Here is a 17,342-nt window from a genome sequence, read left to right on the forward strand (position 1 = left end):
TGAATATGATCATCTGATCTTATTGTTAATTGTTCCAAAAAATTTAAGAAAACACTGAGTCTGTAGACTCCTGCATAATAGTCTTATTATTACCTGACAGTCTTATTGACATTTTTAGGACAATTGCTCATATACTGTAAGACTAAATAAGTATATTTATTATTTTTTAACAAAGGTTAAATGTAATTTCACAAGTTTCAAGAAGTGCCCCAATTTATGTTTAAATGCCCCTGGAGTTCAGTCAGTGGGGTGAAAACTGCCCCCGAAATAACATGTCCATTTCTCACCCGGTCTACAGCACTGTTCTCCGTTGGTGCACTTTTTATTTTAGACCACTGTAAATGTAATGGTTTTTTTGCAATCAAATGTTTTTATTTCGTAAATGTAAAGTTTAAATTCTTGCACTGTGTTGACTGTTGTTGGTTTGTTTGTTTGTTTGTACACACCAGCCGCAAAGTCAAATAAGCAAATAAATGTTTCTCATTCAGATTCTGATAGCTGTCAATGTAATGCGTTGCGCACCTTTGTTTTTTAAATGTACAACAGAAAAGAGAAGAACAAAACATTCTGGTTTATTTGTGCGTGTTGTAAACCGGACCCCACCTGGTGGAGCCCCTGCAGGACCCTGCTGGGACTGGACCTCGTGGTCGCGGCGGAGCGGTGAGGCGGTCCGGCTGGCGCCCCCCCGCTCGGGGGTCCCTCGGAGCCCGAGCCGTCCCTGAAGTCGCGGAGGTCTTGAAACTCGACCTCGCTGGCGTCTCCCAGGGCGGCGTGGGTCGGCGGGTCCAAGCCTGCGACATCGAGGGTCAAACGTTGCCGTGTTTATTTTGTGAACGAGGGGAAGGCTCGCCAAACGTCGGCGCGGTCACCGCGCGACTCACTCGGCGTGTCTCCCTGGATGTCGCCTTGGATCATCTCGCTCACGAGGTCTCCCAGCGAGGAGTAGGAGGAGCTGGAGTCGTCGTACGCCTCGCTGTCGCTGCAACGCAGAGAGAGGACTTAGAGTCTCCGTCTTCATTGCTGGATGTATTGCACTTGTGTGAGGTCATTCAATTCAGTTTATTTCTTTTTTTTTTTTGTAAAGCCCATTTTCCTAAATTAGAAACGTGTCTCAGAGGGCTTTACAATCTGTACACATAGACTTTCCTGTCCCAGAACGTGAAGAACCCTTCAGGAGAGCAACAGAGGAGGATCCCTCTCCAGGATGGACAGAACAATAGATGTCATGTGACCAGAAGGAATCATTACACACACATTAATACACAGTAACACAATGAATATGACAGAGTGTATGAATAGTTGGTAGTCGGCATATTCCACGATCGAGATGCCTGTGGATTCACTCTGTAGAGGGATGCAGGTGTCTACACACAGATGTGTGTGTGTGTGTGTGTGTGTGTAGACGCCTGGCTCGGCGAAATGAGGTGGAATGTATTTTTATGGATTTATGTTCCTGTCCTCTAGATGGGTGTCCCGGTGGGAGGGGGGGGGGGTTTGAGTTTAAGTCAACAAAAAGATGACAAACAATGAAAGTATATCCATTAAAGTACATGTTTACTGCGTTACTAAACAGATCAACATGTTTTTATTGAAAAGCATCCCGCGGTTTACACAGACTGTAAAGTCGTCGAGGCCGTAAACCTTTTTTCAGACGCGACCGTCACAAAGCGTTCACCAATTAAAGCCATATATCGAAGAACTATAAAAAGAAGGCACATTCGCTTCTTAATGCTTTAGAAACATTAAGTCTAAAATAAAAGTAAATAGTAAATATTTAGCAGGAAAACAATATTGGTAAAGGATATTCAGCCATTTGTCTCTTTGTAAAGCATTTAATGCTCGACTCTTTAAAAAAAGTGCTAAAATAAAAAGGCCATGAAATAGTCGATAGATATGGACAGTTCAGAACAATCCCTCAACGGAGCCGCCTCTCTATATCTGCGCCCCTCCCTCTGGAACTCTCCCCAAACATACTTTTATTGTATAGATTTTAGGATGTTTGAATTATGTAATGCTTGAAAAGCGCGATATAAATTAAATGCATTATTACCTTCGCATTGAAAATACGGAAGGTTATGTTTTGATCACCGGGTATTTATTTATTTATTTGTATGCGTGTTATTCGCATAACTCAAAAAGTATTAAACCGAATCGCAAGAAATTCGGTGGGATGATTGTTTATTATCCGGGGATCATTTGATTAGATTTTGGGATCAATCGGGTCAAAGGTCAAGGTCATGAAAAGGTAAACATCTTTTTACCATAGCGCGGTAAATTTCTATCCAATTGGCATGCAACTAATGCCAAAATGTTCATAATTCAATGCCCCATCTTGTGATATGCGACGGTATGCGCTCTACCGAGTGCCCATTCTAGTTATTATTGACATTGTGGAGGTTTGTCTTCTTGCTGCTCCCGGAACATTCGGTTTAAAGCCCCCCTGTTGCATCATGGTCCGTTACCTGTCCGTGGGGTCAGACTCGTTGCCCTCGTCCTCCAGGGGGCCGGCCATGGCCTCCACCAGCTGGGAGCTCCCATCGTACACCCTGTAGACCACCGGCTGCAGCTGGTGCGCGTACCACTTGGGCTTGTCTCCGATCAAGGAGGGGTCGAACACATCTGGAACGGAGGGGAGGCGCGTGTGTGAAGCGTGGAGAGAAACAGCTGGCTTTGATTGAACAAGGTACGGACGAGCCTCACTGTTGTGGATCCTCTGGAAGGCCAGGTTGGAGGGGTTCAGGGCCCACTCGCCGTAGAACTCCACCGCCTGCGTGTGAGACAGCTTGTCGGCGAAGCAGGAGCGCCGCGGCCGGGACGCCAGGAAGGAGGTGCACTGGAACGCCACCACGGGCCGCGGGAAGAGGCGCAGGGTGCGCGTGTGCATCTGGAACCCCTGGAGGACATTCGGGGAGTTGAAGAAGCGAACCATGGCGACCCTGGAAAAGAAGGACAATTAAATTAGGATTTCACGATATACTGACCGATGAGTAAGAAAATATGATAATTGTTGTTCCGATAATAGAACACCAGACGGTTATTACATCCCATAATGCAGCGCACAAATTAAACAGCAGAGATTTAAACTGTTTTTATTCGGATGATGTTTGCCTCCGTGAGAGCGAGGCTGAGCTCCACACGCAGAATTAGACTAAAATGTGAAAAACAATAATAGGAAGCTTATACAAACAAGGTCACAATGAATGAATGGATGTTCTATTCTAGGGAGTGTGAGCTTAAAATAATCTAATAATAATAAATAAAAATAATATATATAAATAAATAAAAATAATATACAGGACTGTCTCAGAAAATTAGAATATTGTGATAAAGTTCTTTATTTTCTGTAATTACAAAAAAAAAAAATGTCATGCATTCTGGATTCATTACAAATCAACTGAAATATTGCAAGTTTTTTTCTTTTAATATTGCTGATTATATTTTTTTTACAAAAAAAAAAAAAATCCATTAAAAAAAAAAATTTCAAAATTTCATCAAAAAAAAAAAAAAAAAAAAGGAAAGGTGTCAGGGGTGTTTTGTCAGGAAGGAAACCCTTCAGGGTTTTTGAGTAAATTGAAAAATTCAGTTTTTTCATTTAATACCTACTAGATATACTATTATATATTATTATTTAGAGATTTTGATATTTCTTTTTTTTAAATAAAAAAAGGCTTGCAATATTTCATATAAAAAAGGCTAATAATTGACGACAATTTTTTTTAATTTTTGTTTTGACATTTTTGAAAATAAAAAAAAACAAAATACTATTCTTCTGAGACAGTCCTGTATATAAATAAATAAAAATATAAATCAATATAAATAAAAAATATATATAAATCAATATTTAAAAAAGAATATATATATATATATATATATAAATATCAATGAATAAATATCAATAAATATATATCAATAAATATATTTATTTATTTATTATCCTTTTCGCATTTTAAAGATTATTTTATTGGCTATTGGATCAAACGGCGATAACAAACAGATTATTATTGGTTGTTAGCCCTAAAATCCCATATCTGTGAATCCATAAATATATTTAGTTCATAACCTTTCCCCCTCCCCCTTAAATGGCCACAGAGGCGTGACCAATGGAAACATTCATAGCTTGCCTGGTGGCCACGTCCACCGAGTCGACGTCGTTGCCGTAGATCAGCGGGTTGAACTCCGTGGAGGACGGCGAGGCTTTGTCCCGTCCCGGCGGGAGCAGCGGCATCTCGTGACCTTCCTGGAACTTCTCCAGGTTCAGGATGGGTTGGGTGTTCAAACTCATGCTGGCCAACGCCTACAACAGGTGACATGGACACACGTTAGAACAAAAAAGAACCAGCAGTGGATTCAAAGACATAAAGAAAATCAAAAAGACACAGCACGGTGATGGACCACGCCCACGATTGGCATCAACATTGTCGTCAAAATATCAATTTCTACACTTAAGTTGACATAATATACATATTTCCCCTCGCTTTTGAGGGGAAATATTGGTGCCAAAGTGAGTGAGTGATGAGAACTTATCATGGACAATCTTTTATGGGATGACCCAATGAAATAGTAACCCCTCCCCCTTTATTCTTGTCACAATTTGTCTTTACCCTCATTAAAACCACAGTTTGCTGAGCATGTTGATGCCTCTGGTGGGTGGGTCACTTCTGAGGGGAAGGGAGTCGATAAGCACGATTTGCTCCAAGGGGAAACGGAGTCTCGTGTTTAGCTTAGCGTTAGGGAACGCGCCGTTGCCGGAGGTGAATGTTAAAACTCCCGTCAGGGAGGTGGGTAGCTTGGTCGGCGTTTAGTTTGACTTGTTTTCTCACGGAGAACACTCACTGATGCCAAGATAGATGCACGCACATTCAGTCATGCTCAAGCCAGAGCTAAGCGGGGTTACGCAACATGTTAAAAACTGGTCCGCAACATTCCTGTGATTATGCAGCTCATCCACGTCTCAGAGGGCGAGAGACGAGTTGGAGTCGCAAGCAAAACAATGAGAGAGAGAGAAGAAGTGTAGAAGAAGAAGTGTAGAAATAGAAGACGTGTAGAAATAGAAGTGTAGAAAGAAAAGAAGAAGTGTAGAAAGAGAAGAGGTGTAGAAGAATAGGTGTAGAAAGAGAAGAAGAAGTGTAGAAGGAAAAGAAGAAGTGTAGAAATAGAAGAAGAAGAGGTGTAGAAAGAGAAAAAGAGGTGTAGAAGAATAGGTGTAGAAAGAAAAGAAGAAGTGTAGAAATAGAAGAGGTGTAGAAAGAGAAGAAGTGTAGAAATAGAAGAGGTGTAGAAAGAGAAGAAGAAGTGTAGAAATAGAAGAAGTGTAGAAGAAGAAGAGATGTAGAAGAGGTGTAGAAGAAGAAGAAATGTGAAAGAAGAGTGTGAGAAAAAGTGTAAAAGAAGAAGAAGAGGTGGAGAATAAGTGTAGAAATAGAAGTGTAGAAGAATAAGAAATGTAAAAGAAGAGTGGAAGAAGAAGAAGAAGTGTAGAAGTAGAAGAAAAAGAAGAACAACAACAAGAAAAAGAGAAAGAAAGAGAGAGAGAGAGAGAGAGAGAGAGAGAGGATTTCCGTGCAGGGGCATTACACATTCCACGGGAGGAGAAATGAGTAACCTTGTTGTCGGAGGAGAAGATCTGCTTTTGGGTGATCACGGTCAACCTGACCAGACACTAGGAACATAAGAGGAGTCACATGATGAAGGCCTGATGGAGGGATGACACGAGGAACCACACGCCACACGCCACACGCCACACGGCCTCCTCTCCTGCTTTTCTTGGTCTCCCTTCACCAGCAAATCCCGCCCACAAATTTGTCTGGTAATATTTGCGGTTGTTTTTTGTGCAAAGATGAGACGAGCGTCTCATTTCACGTTTGACAATTTACTGAAGGAAGGAGAGAAGAAGAGACATTTGAGTGCGAGTGAAGAGACACGAGAGGAAGACGGAGAGAAAGAGGAAGATGGGGAGACACGGACGGGTGACACGAGACCAAAGCCGCCCGTAGACGCGTGACGGTATCCATGGTGACCAGCTGGGCGGAGCCAGTGGCAACGATGGAGGGATGGAGATGATGACAGATAAAACAACAGCAGATCTCTTTTCAGAAACACAGATTAAAATACTTGCACGATAAATCACCGTTTTGAAATAACACAACCGAAAAATAAATTCGTCGCTGGTTCAGGACCAATTTATTTCAGTGTTTAGTTGCAAGTATTTTTCGTGACTCTCACACGAGCAACATTCTGCTTTTGGCATCGCGGTCTTCAGAGAAGCACTGAAACAATCTTCAGCCACATTTTCTCCAATGGCAGATAGTGTTGTTGTTGTTGTTGTTGTATGCTTCTCGTTTCCAAATATACAACTGCTAAACTGAGGCTTTGCACACTCCTACACACAAGCTTCTGTCACACACCCGCACACATGGGAGAGAGAGCTGCTCCTCGCACACACACACACACACACACACACACACACAGCTAACAAACTGGCTCTGATTCAAGACGTATGGATACAGCTAGATGTGTGTGTGAGGACGGATGAGGACAGGTCCATGTTGGTTTGGATTTCACTGAAGGTGTCAAATAAAAAGGGGACAGTTTTTTAAATTATTTTTGTGTGAGTGCCGTTGTACGATGCCTTAAATGTTAGTTTGGCATCCCCAAATTCACACAAAGGAAAACACAAACAAACCAAGCGGTTAAGTGCACCAGCAGCTCGGTGTTTGTTTGTGTCCCCCCCCCCCCTCCCCTCAAAACGTATGTCCCATACAGCTTCAGAGTTCATATTGTCGTGAAGCTTGTTTGCCTAAATAAATTAAATTAAATAAATTACAAAAAACTTCAAAAAACTTGTTTGCCTAAATTAATTTAATTAATTAAATGTTTGCCTAAATAAATTAAATGTAATTAAATAAATTACAAAAATCTTCAAAAAACTTGTTTGCCTAAATTAATTAAATTAAATTAAATGTTTGCCTGAATAAATTAAATAAATTACAAAAATCTTCAAAAAACTTGTTTGCCTAAATTAATTTAATTAAATTAAATGTTTGCCTGAATAAATTAAATTAAATTAAATAAATTACAAAAAACTTCAAACCACTTAATAATTAAAAAAAAAAAATTTTTTACATTTGTTCCGGTGTAATTTAAATACGATAAAAAAAATGAGGGTTAGGCCATTATTTTAATTGCGTCGTCTCCCTTTATAAAAAGCCCTGAACAGACAGATGGCGTTTCTGCAAAAATAAAAGAACTCACTGAAGGTCATGAGCGGGTTTCTCTTCTTCTTCATCATCATCATCGTCACTACGACGTGAACAGGAAACCGCAGAAGGCTAATTAGTGCGGTACTTGAGAATCCATTTCAGTCGTCATGAATTTAAACTCCACCATCAATTATTAGGGAGTGCACCGTCGAGGGTTTGTATTATATCCGGTCATCATATATAAAAAAATAAAAAAATAAAAAGCTCTTTCCGTCCTTGATAATCAATCAATGTGTTTTTCACAACTGTCAAATAAAAAATGACGTCAATTAACCCCGTGAATCAGACCCAGGTTGTGATGTTGGACCATCGGGGGAGAGGGGTACGTTAGTGACTAAAGGTTTCCAGGAGGGTCCTAGAATCTGATCATTTACCTCCAAGAGCTTTTGAGCATGCAAAGAAAAACAGGAAAAGGAAACAAAAAAAGAAAGAAACACATTTGTTTCTGTTAGTGCACCACAAATCCCAAAGGAAAATGCTCTCACGCTCATCTACAATACATACAACGGTGGTGAGGGAGGAAGCCCCTACTCTTCACACTGCTGGAAAGAGAAGCGTTACACGTACGTAAGAAATTGGCGAGCGGCGTTGAACGGCCGGGCTTCAGGTGCAGCGCCGGGGTTCACGCGGCTACTCTGCTTGTGCTGCCACAGAGCGGCAGGATTTAAATATATATATATATAAATAAATAAATATAAATACATTTATATATATAAATACATTTATATATATAAATAAATATATATATATATAAATAAATAAATATAGATATAAATAAATAAATAAATAAATATATATATATGAACACGGGTAACGGTTCAAGAGGACGGACACCAACGCCACGCGGTACCTGCTTCAGATGCTTCTTGAGCTCGCCCGCTTCAGGCTCCGGAAGAGGGGGGAGGAACTCCGCGTTGGTCGGCGCGATAACCTGGAGACGGAGAGACGCGGAATAAACAAGAAGTTGTCAAAACAAACAAACTATCAGGAGCCGAGAAGCGGCGTGCCGATGCACCGACCTTGCTGCTGTCGAGGTCGACCAGCCACAAGTCGTCGGGCATTTTGAAGTCGGCTTTGTAGAGGAAGAAGCTGGCGGGGACGCCGATGATGTAGGGGGTCGGGGCGAGAAGCAGCTGCGGGGAGAAAACACACGGCGGTCAGTCACAACGTGATGCAGCGGCGCCCGAGAGCATTTGCAATGGACTCCAAGCCCCGCCCCCTCGAACGCAGACCGGCCAATCACAGCGCAGGACAACCAGTCGGCTGACTTTAAGGTTCGAGAGGTTCTTTATGCTCAGGTTGTTTAACAGTGACATCCGTAACACAGAGAGGTCGGACAACATTAACTGACATTAGCACCCCTATGCTACGCTAGCTACTGAAGGTTTACCGACTCCAGGCGTTCCTTAAATGCATCGTCTGCAGTCTGGATCTCCAGGTGATGTTTAAAGATTTGAGCTTGTACTTTTAAAATCACTGTTAACTGACGTTTATTTCCTTTAAAACACATCCGTTTCAGTCTTAAACCACTCTTTGAATTGAATCCGAAAATGTGATAGTATGAAGACGGGAAGTGCAGGTAGTGACAGTGTGGTCTCCATGGCAACGTAGCTCAGCGGCAGGGCTCCATTAAGACATTTACATCATTTTCAGGGGGCAATTTTTGCCCCCAGTCTGGAATCCAGGGGCATTTAAAAATAAATTGGGGGCACTTTTTAAAAACTTGTGAAATAACATTTAACCTTTAATATAATACATATACTTATTTAGGCTTACAGTATATGAGCAATTGTCATAAAAATAAGAATATAATTCTTCTTTTTTTTAAAAACATAAATCATATTCAATAGTATTCTTATTTATTTGTGGTTATTTATTGTTATTACATTTTTATAAACAACTATTAACAATTTTCGCTTATTCCATTGTTTTTTTCTAATTAAAATTTTATTAATTGATTTATTTTTGTGTACAGGCGATACACAGAGGACAAACACAACAGAGAACAACAGAAAAACGTTTTTAAATTATGGGGGCATGTGTTGCCCCTCTCCTCGTGATATCAGGGGCAACATTATATTTCTTTGGGGCAGTTTTACCCTTCGCCCCGGTGTATTTCCGACGCTGGTTATACCTGCTCGGCGGAGGCCATGCATGTGGGCAGCAAGGGGATGACGGGGAACATGTACTCCAGAGGGTAGATCATGGCGACGAAGGCCATGACGCTCATGGACAGAGCGTTGTAGTCTCTCGACTGAAGAATGACCTGAGGAGGTTACAGAGAAACACGGATTAAACAACGCGGGTACCCTGTCGTCTTGTTACCTTCGCATTGAAAATGCGGAAGGTTGTGTTTTGATCGCCGTGTATTTATTTATTTGTATGCGTGTTTCTCGCATAACTCAAAAAGTATTAAACCGAATCGCATGAAATTTGGTGGGATGATTGGTTATTATCCGGGGACCATTTGATTAGATTTTGGGATCGATCGGGTCAAAGGTCAAGAAAAAGTCAAAATCTTCTTTTTACCATAGCACGGTCAATTTCTATCCAATTGGCAACTAATGCCAAAATATTCATAATTCAATGCCCAATCTTGTGATATGCGAAGGTATGCGCTCTACCGAGTGCCCATTCTAGTTTTGATTATATTTGTGAGAAAGAAAAAAAACATTTAAAATGTTCATACATTTGTTCTTATAATCAAACTCCGTTAAAAATGTGCGTCAGTCGGAGTAAATGACAGAGACGAAGATGGGAGGTTTACGACGAGGTCTCACTTGGTGACTTCTTATGAACCATTAACTCCGGACCTTATTTTTTCAGAACCAGGTTTCGGTCGGGGGGGTCCCTTACCTTGTGCTCTAGCAGGACACAGCTGAGGACCTGAAGACAGGCGTCCACGCCCAGCAGCTCCAGGGGCAGGTGCAAGGGGAAGTCGACCATGGAGAAGCGGGAGTTGTCCGGCAGGGCGAAGGTGAGCGCCCGCTTGAGTTCGTTGGGCAGGACCTCCACGTCCACGCGCCGCTGGCCGGCCACCGGCACCGGCGAGCGCAGCAACCGGTACACCCAGGACTCGATCTCCCGCAGGTCCGCCAGCAGCTGGCTGCCTTTCTCCTCCACCGACAGCACGCCGGTGAACACCCGCCACATGGTGTCTCTGGAGAGGAAACACAGAGAGCGTTCAGAGGCGCTCCTCCGCATTCATTTGATTTATTCTTGATCTCTCACAAGTATCCTAATGCCCAATTTATTTAGGATGCATGTGACCACATGGCACCAATCCAAAACAAATAGATATTAAATGTAAATGATATGAAACCGAGAGAAGTAATATACCAGGAGTAATAATCATGGCATTTGTTTGATGAACTTTAAGAATTATATTTTAAGAAAGCTTGAAAGTGGTTAGAAACATGTAATAAAGAATTAATAACATAATCCATTTTGAACACGTGTGAAAACAATATCATTATGCTCGAGTATTGCGATATTATTTGATTGTAGTATACTATATATATTTAATAAATCCCTCGCCAACAATATCTCAATACATTGAATCCAAATCCCCGTTTGACACACACCAAATTGTCAAATACACGAATAAACACTGACTCCCATTTCCATGATCCAAATAATTTCACCAACGTGCTAAATATGTGAAGCGTAACAAATAACAATGTATTGCGGACAGTAATTATTTTAATGAAAACCAGATTTGTGATGCTCATGTAATGCAGCAGACCGCCACCGGGAAGCCAACGACGTCACGAACAGAACCAGCAAACAAGATTTTAAAAGACGAGAGGCTCTTAAGCAATCGGCCAAATATTGATGTGCAAACATGCCATGCTACACTCACACAGAGAATATACACTCGAGAGAGGGGCTAATGACACCGTGTGTGTGTGTGTGTGTGGTAAGGAGGGAGATAAATCATTCGTCCGACGGAGCCCTCCCACCAGCTGCACCCCGGAGGCGGCCAGAGACCTCGATCTGTCCGAGCCGCCGTAGAACAGAACGCCGCTCGCAGCCGTTATGCAGCGGCGCTCCTGCTTCTCCGTCATTGTGGCGCCGCTTTTTAACCAATCATATCGTCGTGGGGGGGGGGTTCTCGGTTTCGTTCGGCCTGCGGCTTTAATAGCCTTTTTTCTTCTTCCAGAGGCCGTCGGTGAAAATCGATATTAATGTTATCGGAATGTTATCGTTGCATCAGGAGGAAAGGAAAAAGGGAAAGTCGCGGTGTGAAATGAGCTGTGCGTCGAGAGGGGGAGCGCTGCGCTGGGTGGACAGCTGTAAATAAATAAATAATTAGAGCGCGGTGGGGGAAACGCCTCAGGTGACCAACCGTCACGCTGGGTCTCAGCCCACGGGAAGAGACAGCCTCGTTAACACTGTCACTACGAGAATGCGTCACCCTGGATAACCGAGAGCATCACAACAACACAACAACAAAACAGCACACAGTGGGCGGCTGTGTGCGTTTTCTGCAGCACAAACCAAATAAGAACCGATCGACGCTGCCGTTAAATTAAGATAAATCAACATCAACAAAACATAAACGAACTAGAACGGGCACTCGGTAGAGCGCATACCTTCTCATATCACAAGATTGGACATTGAATTATGAACATTTTGGCATTAGTTGCCAATTGGATAGAAATTGACCGCGCTATGGTAAAATGAAGATTTTGACCTTTTCATGACCTTGACCTTTGACCCAATCTAATCAAATGGTCCCCAGATAATACCCAATCATCCCACCAAATTTCATGCGATTCGGTTCAATACTTTTTGAGTTATGCGAGTAACACGCATACAAATAAATAAATAAATAGATACACGGCGATCAAAACATAACCTTCCGCATTTTCAATGCGAAGGTAAACATAAACAAAACATAAACAAAACACTGCCGAGTGCCGAGTGTCGTTTCTTCCTATGAAGTGGTCCAAAACATCCCACATTAGTGTTCTCTTTATTTGAACTCTTCTCATAGAATGGGTGCACAACTGAAAAGCAGCTCGAGTATCAACGGAAATTCTGTATATCAAGTCGAAATAAACAAATTCTCGGAAACCGTCTCCGCACCGGAGGAAATACGATTTGCTGGAATATAAAAACCTTTCGAATGCACTGAGGCTATTTCCGGCTCGCTTGGTGTTTATCCCGGAGGTGGAGTGTGAGAACACGACACCGGCTGCAGACGGCCGGCAAATAAAACCGTCCCGGATCGAGTCCGTGTTGGTCGTCGATTATTTGCCGCGTCATGAACGAACGCGATGACGCGGCAAATAATTGATGCAACGTCGCACCGATGAAGACAGATCATCACGCATGAGACGCACGGACCTGCTATTTTTTGTTGCGTTTATAAGCATGTTATTCTTTTTTTTAAATGTATGTATAGATGTGCATTCATACACAGATTTAGGAGGGATACATTTCTTCGCCGCCCTCGCGCCCCCTAGAGGCTGCAAAGTGAATTACAGTCCCCAATACAAACGGTCGAGGAGTCAGATTCAAGGCAAAAAACGGTGAGAAAGTAAACGCAATCGTTTCCTTTAAAGCAAAAGTTGTTAAGTCCTTGGTCATGTGAAGGAACTCATGGCAATCTGTCCAATAATGAGTAATAATAAGAATGTAATAATGACAAAAGCATGAGGAGTTCTTTATCTGGCGACCGTGAATGTGGTCAGTTTCTTTTACAGCAACCGACCATACGTGTTGTTGTTGATAGAACCACTTTAAAACCAAAACAGCTGGAAGCGCGAGCGTCTAAAATACAGATTACGTGAATAAATGTCTGAAAGAGTCCCCCCAATGAGCCGTGAGCGACGCCACCTCCAGCCTCACCTCTGGGTGGTGCGGGGGAGCCCGGCCCGCTGCGTCAGCCTCTGGCTGCAGCAGTCCACGAGCCTCTTGAGGATGTACAAGCACTCCCTGAAGGCGGAGAAGAAGGGGTAGTGGCTGATGGCGCACAGCGAGGTGAGCGTGCTGTTGCGGTTCCCGGCCGCCATCTTGGCGGCGCTCCGCTTGCGCTGCGGGGACTTGCCGGCGTTCGCCTCGGCGCCCGCTCGTCCGCCCTCCTCCCCGGACAAGCCGGGGGGAGTCGCCGAGTCGGCGTCGTCAGGCGGCGAGAACGCGGAGGCGGGGCCTCCCCCGCTGCCGTCGGACCCGTCGCTGGCCGTCTCCGCGGCCGCGTGGCCGCTTTTGTCGGCGCGGGCGCGGTGGTGCCCCCGCTGGAAAGAGCGGTAGAAGTTGACGCAGATCCCGTAGCGGGTGATCCCCGAGTCCTTGTCTGTGAGCGTGAAGACGAAGGAGGAGTCGTCGCGGAGGCTGACCCGCCGCTGGCGTGTGCTCAGGCAGCCCTCGGGCTGGCAGAAGAACACCACGTCGGGCGGCAGCGGGAAGTCGCGGTGGTCCTCCAGCGGGTAGCGGCGGAGGAGCTGCGGCGTCTGGGCCACGTTGTCGCTGCTCGGTTGCCTGGAGGCGAGAAACAAACATTTGTTTTTTTTTTACTTCTATCGCGTTTGAAGCACCTTGCATTTGTCGTGTGGCTTAATGGAGCCGGCGCTAAGCTCCGCCCCTCTGTCAAGCTACAGTGGAGCTCACACGGTCACTCACTTCACTCTCTAACTAGAACGGGCACTCGGTAGAGCGCATACCTTCGCATATCACAAGATTGGGCATTGAATTATGAACATTTTGGCATTAGTTGCATGCCAATTGGATACACATTGACCGTGCTATGGTAAAAAGAAGATTTTGACCTTTTCATGACCTTGACCTTTGACCCGATCAAATCTAATCAAATGGTCCCCGGATAATAACCAATCATCCCACCAAATTGCATGCGATTCGGTTTAATACTTTTTGTATTATGCGAGTAACACGCATACAAATAAATAAATAAATACACGGCGATCAAAACATAACCTTCCGCATTTTCAATGCGAAGGGAATGAAACAAAGCTAAAGAGATGTCAGTGACCTCGCTCTGGTTTCTCATCCGATATTTTCAGTCCTAATGCTGGAAATTATATGTTTATTTCTAGACATTGTTGAAGAAGTGTAAAGACAAAGATGTGTTTTATCAGTCCGGTGGATTTAGCTCCTGTTTTGGTGAAACCAAAAAAGGGATTTCACTATTTACGAAAAAAGCTCCATCACTAGTGAGGATTCTTTATATCGTGTATTATTCGCATAATTAGAAAATAGATTATGTCTGGTGTACCTTCGTTAGCTAGCGTAGCATAGTGTGTTTAGGTGCTTTACTCTGCTGATGTTAGCTAATGCGATTGGCCAGTCTGCGTTTTTTTAAACTTCGGGAAGGGTCAAGTCTGATGTATAAAAAATGCTCATTAAGCATTTCATAAAGAGAGGAACCAAAGAATTTGGTCAATTGATAGAAGTTGGATTAAACTGGGGATTTCCACAAAGTGATGCACAAAGCGCACGTCGGCGAAATGTGAACGAGCGTCTGCAGGATGAAGAAGATTTAACGACCAGGAAGTCTAGTTTGTCTGCCTGTCGTACGCCAAGACGCCACAAAGCGGGTCACCAAGCCTTTGGACCCGATTGGTACGACTCTGGGCAGTTAATCTGGTTTACTGACACAAAGCCAAGGTCTAAACTAGAGATTGGGCTTCATTAGGTTTATTTCAAAAAAAAATTCATCCTTGTGCTATTTGTGTGTTATTTTTAGTTTGACCCTAAAAGAGATGACACTATTTCATTAAATCGGCATCACTAAACAAATGTCATGGCTGAGATGTCGGGGGTATTCCATGAAACCCAAACGGCGTCTCCACGTCGGCGGAGGTTCCTACCTTGCGCCGACCACCACCAGGTAGTCCAGGAGGCGAGGGCACGGTTTCTTTTTCTCCATCTCGGACCGTCACGGCGTCCAGGACCGACGTTCCCTCTCGAGTCAGTGGCGCCTTCCCATCGCAGCTGGGGAGAGTTCCGGTGTGAAGTGGAAAGGCAGCTCCTCGATCGTCATCGTGAGAGTTCAAAAACCTGCAACGCAAGAAAAAGAGACTCTGAACTCTTTGAAGTAGAGATGTTGAGATGCAATTTTCCCCCGGTACAGATTCCGCCTCCTGAACTTGTTCATCGGCAGATCCAGAGAACCAATCAGATACAAGGAAGTTACAACTGTGAAAGAAGTCCCTTCAAACCGCTATTATTTAAAGTTGCTCGCTAAAAACTACGAGATTACATTTATCTAGTTTTAATACTAGTTTTACCGAATGGTACTTGAACGCAACCCATGGAAATCTGCGACCGTTAGCCGTTAGCTCCTAGCTCCGATTCTTTAGCCAAGCTCGTCGGTGCCGGCGGGCGTTTGATTCCACAGGAAGAAGAGAGGATTGGATGTTATTTTAAAAAACTATGCATGAGTGTTTTTAAGTAGGTTGTCCACTTCCACTTCCTACGGAAAAAAAACAACGTGCGGCCGCTTCGTTGACGGCACACATTCACAGCTGTGCTTTAGTCAAACAAAGTGACAACCAGCTGCACATGTGGTGAGGAGGCGCTCCATTGACAACAAAGGAGGGATTATGCTCGGTTTATGGTTACTAAACTATTTACAGAGACACTTTTTCCATGTGATGTTATTATTGGTTCACTAAAATGCGGACGGAAGTTGCCACGCCCCTCCCTCAGAACGAGGTCGGGATCAAACCGCTTCATTAACTACCAATGTGGCGCGTTGGGACGGATGAAAACCTAAACGCATGCGTGTGTTATCACGTTATACCAGGGTTCTGACACATTTTGACCGATGGATTTTCATGACTTTTCCAGGACTTTAAACCAAATGTCCATGACCAAATTGAAATCTCAGTATAAATATGAAAAATTTAGAAAATGTTGCGTATTGAGAGCGTACGCCGGCTTATATTTTGAGCGTCTTTCTTTAAAAAACAACTCAATTATTCCAAACTCGGCGTGAATGAACACGCGATTTTAACAAATTTCCATGACTTTTACGATTTAAGTTTTTTCCATGACTTTTCCAGGCCTGGAAATGTCCATTTTCAAATTCCATGACTTTTCCAGGTTTTCCATGACCGTACGGACCCTGAGGGACGACGGGAGCGTTGAAAGGTACCCGACGGCGCGCATAAGCCGGCGTGTGATGAGCGACAGGAAACCTTTTCATCCCACAGCAACAAACACCACATTCAGAACCTCCGCCCTGAAATGCAAACGGCGTTTCCCTCGTCTCGTGAACGGCGTTATCGCCGCGCCGATAAGCCGACGGAGGCGTCATCTAAACCAGCGGTTCGCACGCGTTGCCATTTATGGATTTACAGATGGAAGAGTGACCCAGGAAGACGGTTACTGGAGCGCGTTCGTCTGAGAGGAGAGAAAACGAGCAGAATTCGGTCAATTAATTCAAGTTACTAGGAAGACTTAAGGGTTCGTACTTATGGCATGAAACTTAAATAACTATTCAAATTAAATCTGTGTTCACTTTGTGCTAACTCTCACGTTTCAGTGCTGCAAGAAGATGTTGATATTGGTCGCTGCATCATTGATGTCGATATTGGATGTGTTGCATCATTGTCCTCCGGATGCATTTCTCCTTTTATGTTTTCTTTGTGTGTGTGTTGCTGGATTTCGTAAGAAAACGCAACATTTTTACGATTTTTAATTAGAGCGATGGATAGAAATATATCCGTCTAGATATCGATATTGAAAGTGCAGAATACAGATCTAACCCTCTACATCTAGACCCATCAGCACAATGAATCAACGTCTGGCGACACAAATGCGTCCTGGTGAAAAGCCCAGATGGTTATTTCATAGCCGACTCATCCAGCACCGCAGCGTTATTTTTAGATGAGTGGACGGACTACGCCACTTCGCCGATTGTATTCACCGCGACGAGCTCGGCATTCGATCTTTGCATCTCCCTTCTAAAAAATAAATACGGGATGAAAAGAACAAATAATGGCCACAAAGCGGCGTGATCTTCAAAAGGAAAGGTAACGACGCCGTTGAACACGACAGACGAGTGCGGGCGGCGGGCTGCTTATGTAAGGAGAGGAAATCGATGATTCACGGGCC

General features: G+C 43.6%; 1 protein-coding gene across 21 annotated transcripts in view; it reads right to left on the reverse strand.

The window, feature by feature from the left end:
- Positions 1-17,342, reverse strand: part of madd (MAP-kinase activating death domain) — a 42,801-nt gene that overhangs the window by 22,973 nt on the left and 2,486 nt on the right. For 13 of the 21 annotated variants that reach the window (XM_056413501.1, XM_056413500.1, XM_056413499.1 and 10 more), the window contains exons 2-13: positions 15,092-15,281; positions 13,116-13,745; positions 10,116-10,419; positions 9,394-9,525; positions 8,279-8,392; positions 8,110-8,190; positions 5,603-5,659; positions 4,122-4,294; positions 2,701-2,936; positions 2,463-2,619; positions 882-979; positions 604-791 (exon numbers count right to left, since the gene is read on the reverse strand). In XM_056413501.1, coding sequence (XP_056269476.1) covers positions 604-791; positions 882-979; positions 2,463-2,619; positions 2,701-2,936; positions 4,122-4,294; positions 5,603-5,659; positions 8,110-8,190; positions 8,279-8,392; positions 9,394-9,525; positions 10,116-10,419; positions 13,116-13,745; positions 15,092-15,150 — 2,229 coding nt within the window. In that variant the 5' untranslated portion in view covers positions 15,151-15,281. The remainder of the gene's footprint in view (positions 1-603; positions 792-881; positions 980-2,462; positions 2,620-2,700; positions 2,937-4,121; positions 4,295-5,602; positions 5,660-8,109; positions 8,191-8,278; positions 8,393-9,393; positions 9,526-10,115; positions 10,420-13,115; positions 13,746-15,091; positions 15,282-17,342) is intronic. The other 8 variants (XM_056413518.1, XM_056413520.1, XM_056413517.1 and 5 more) reach the window with 1 other exon arrangement.

The sequence above is a fragment of the Pseudoliparis swirei genome, chromosome 4 (assembly GCF_029220125.1).
Source record: "Pseudoliparis swirei isolate HS2019 ecotype Mariana Trench chromosome 4, NWPU_hadal_v1, whole genome shotgun sequence".
Lineage (NCBI taxonomy): Eukaryota > Metazoa > Chordata > Actinopteri > Perciformes > Liparidae > Pseudoliparis > Pseudoliparis swirei.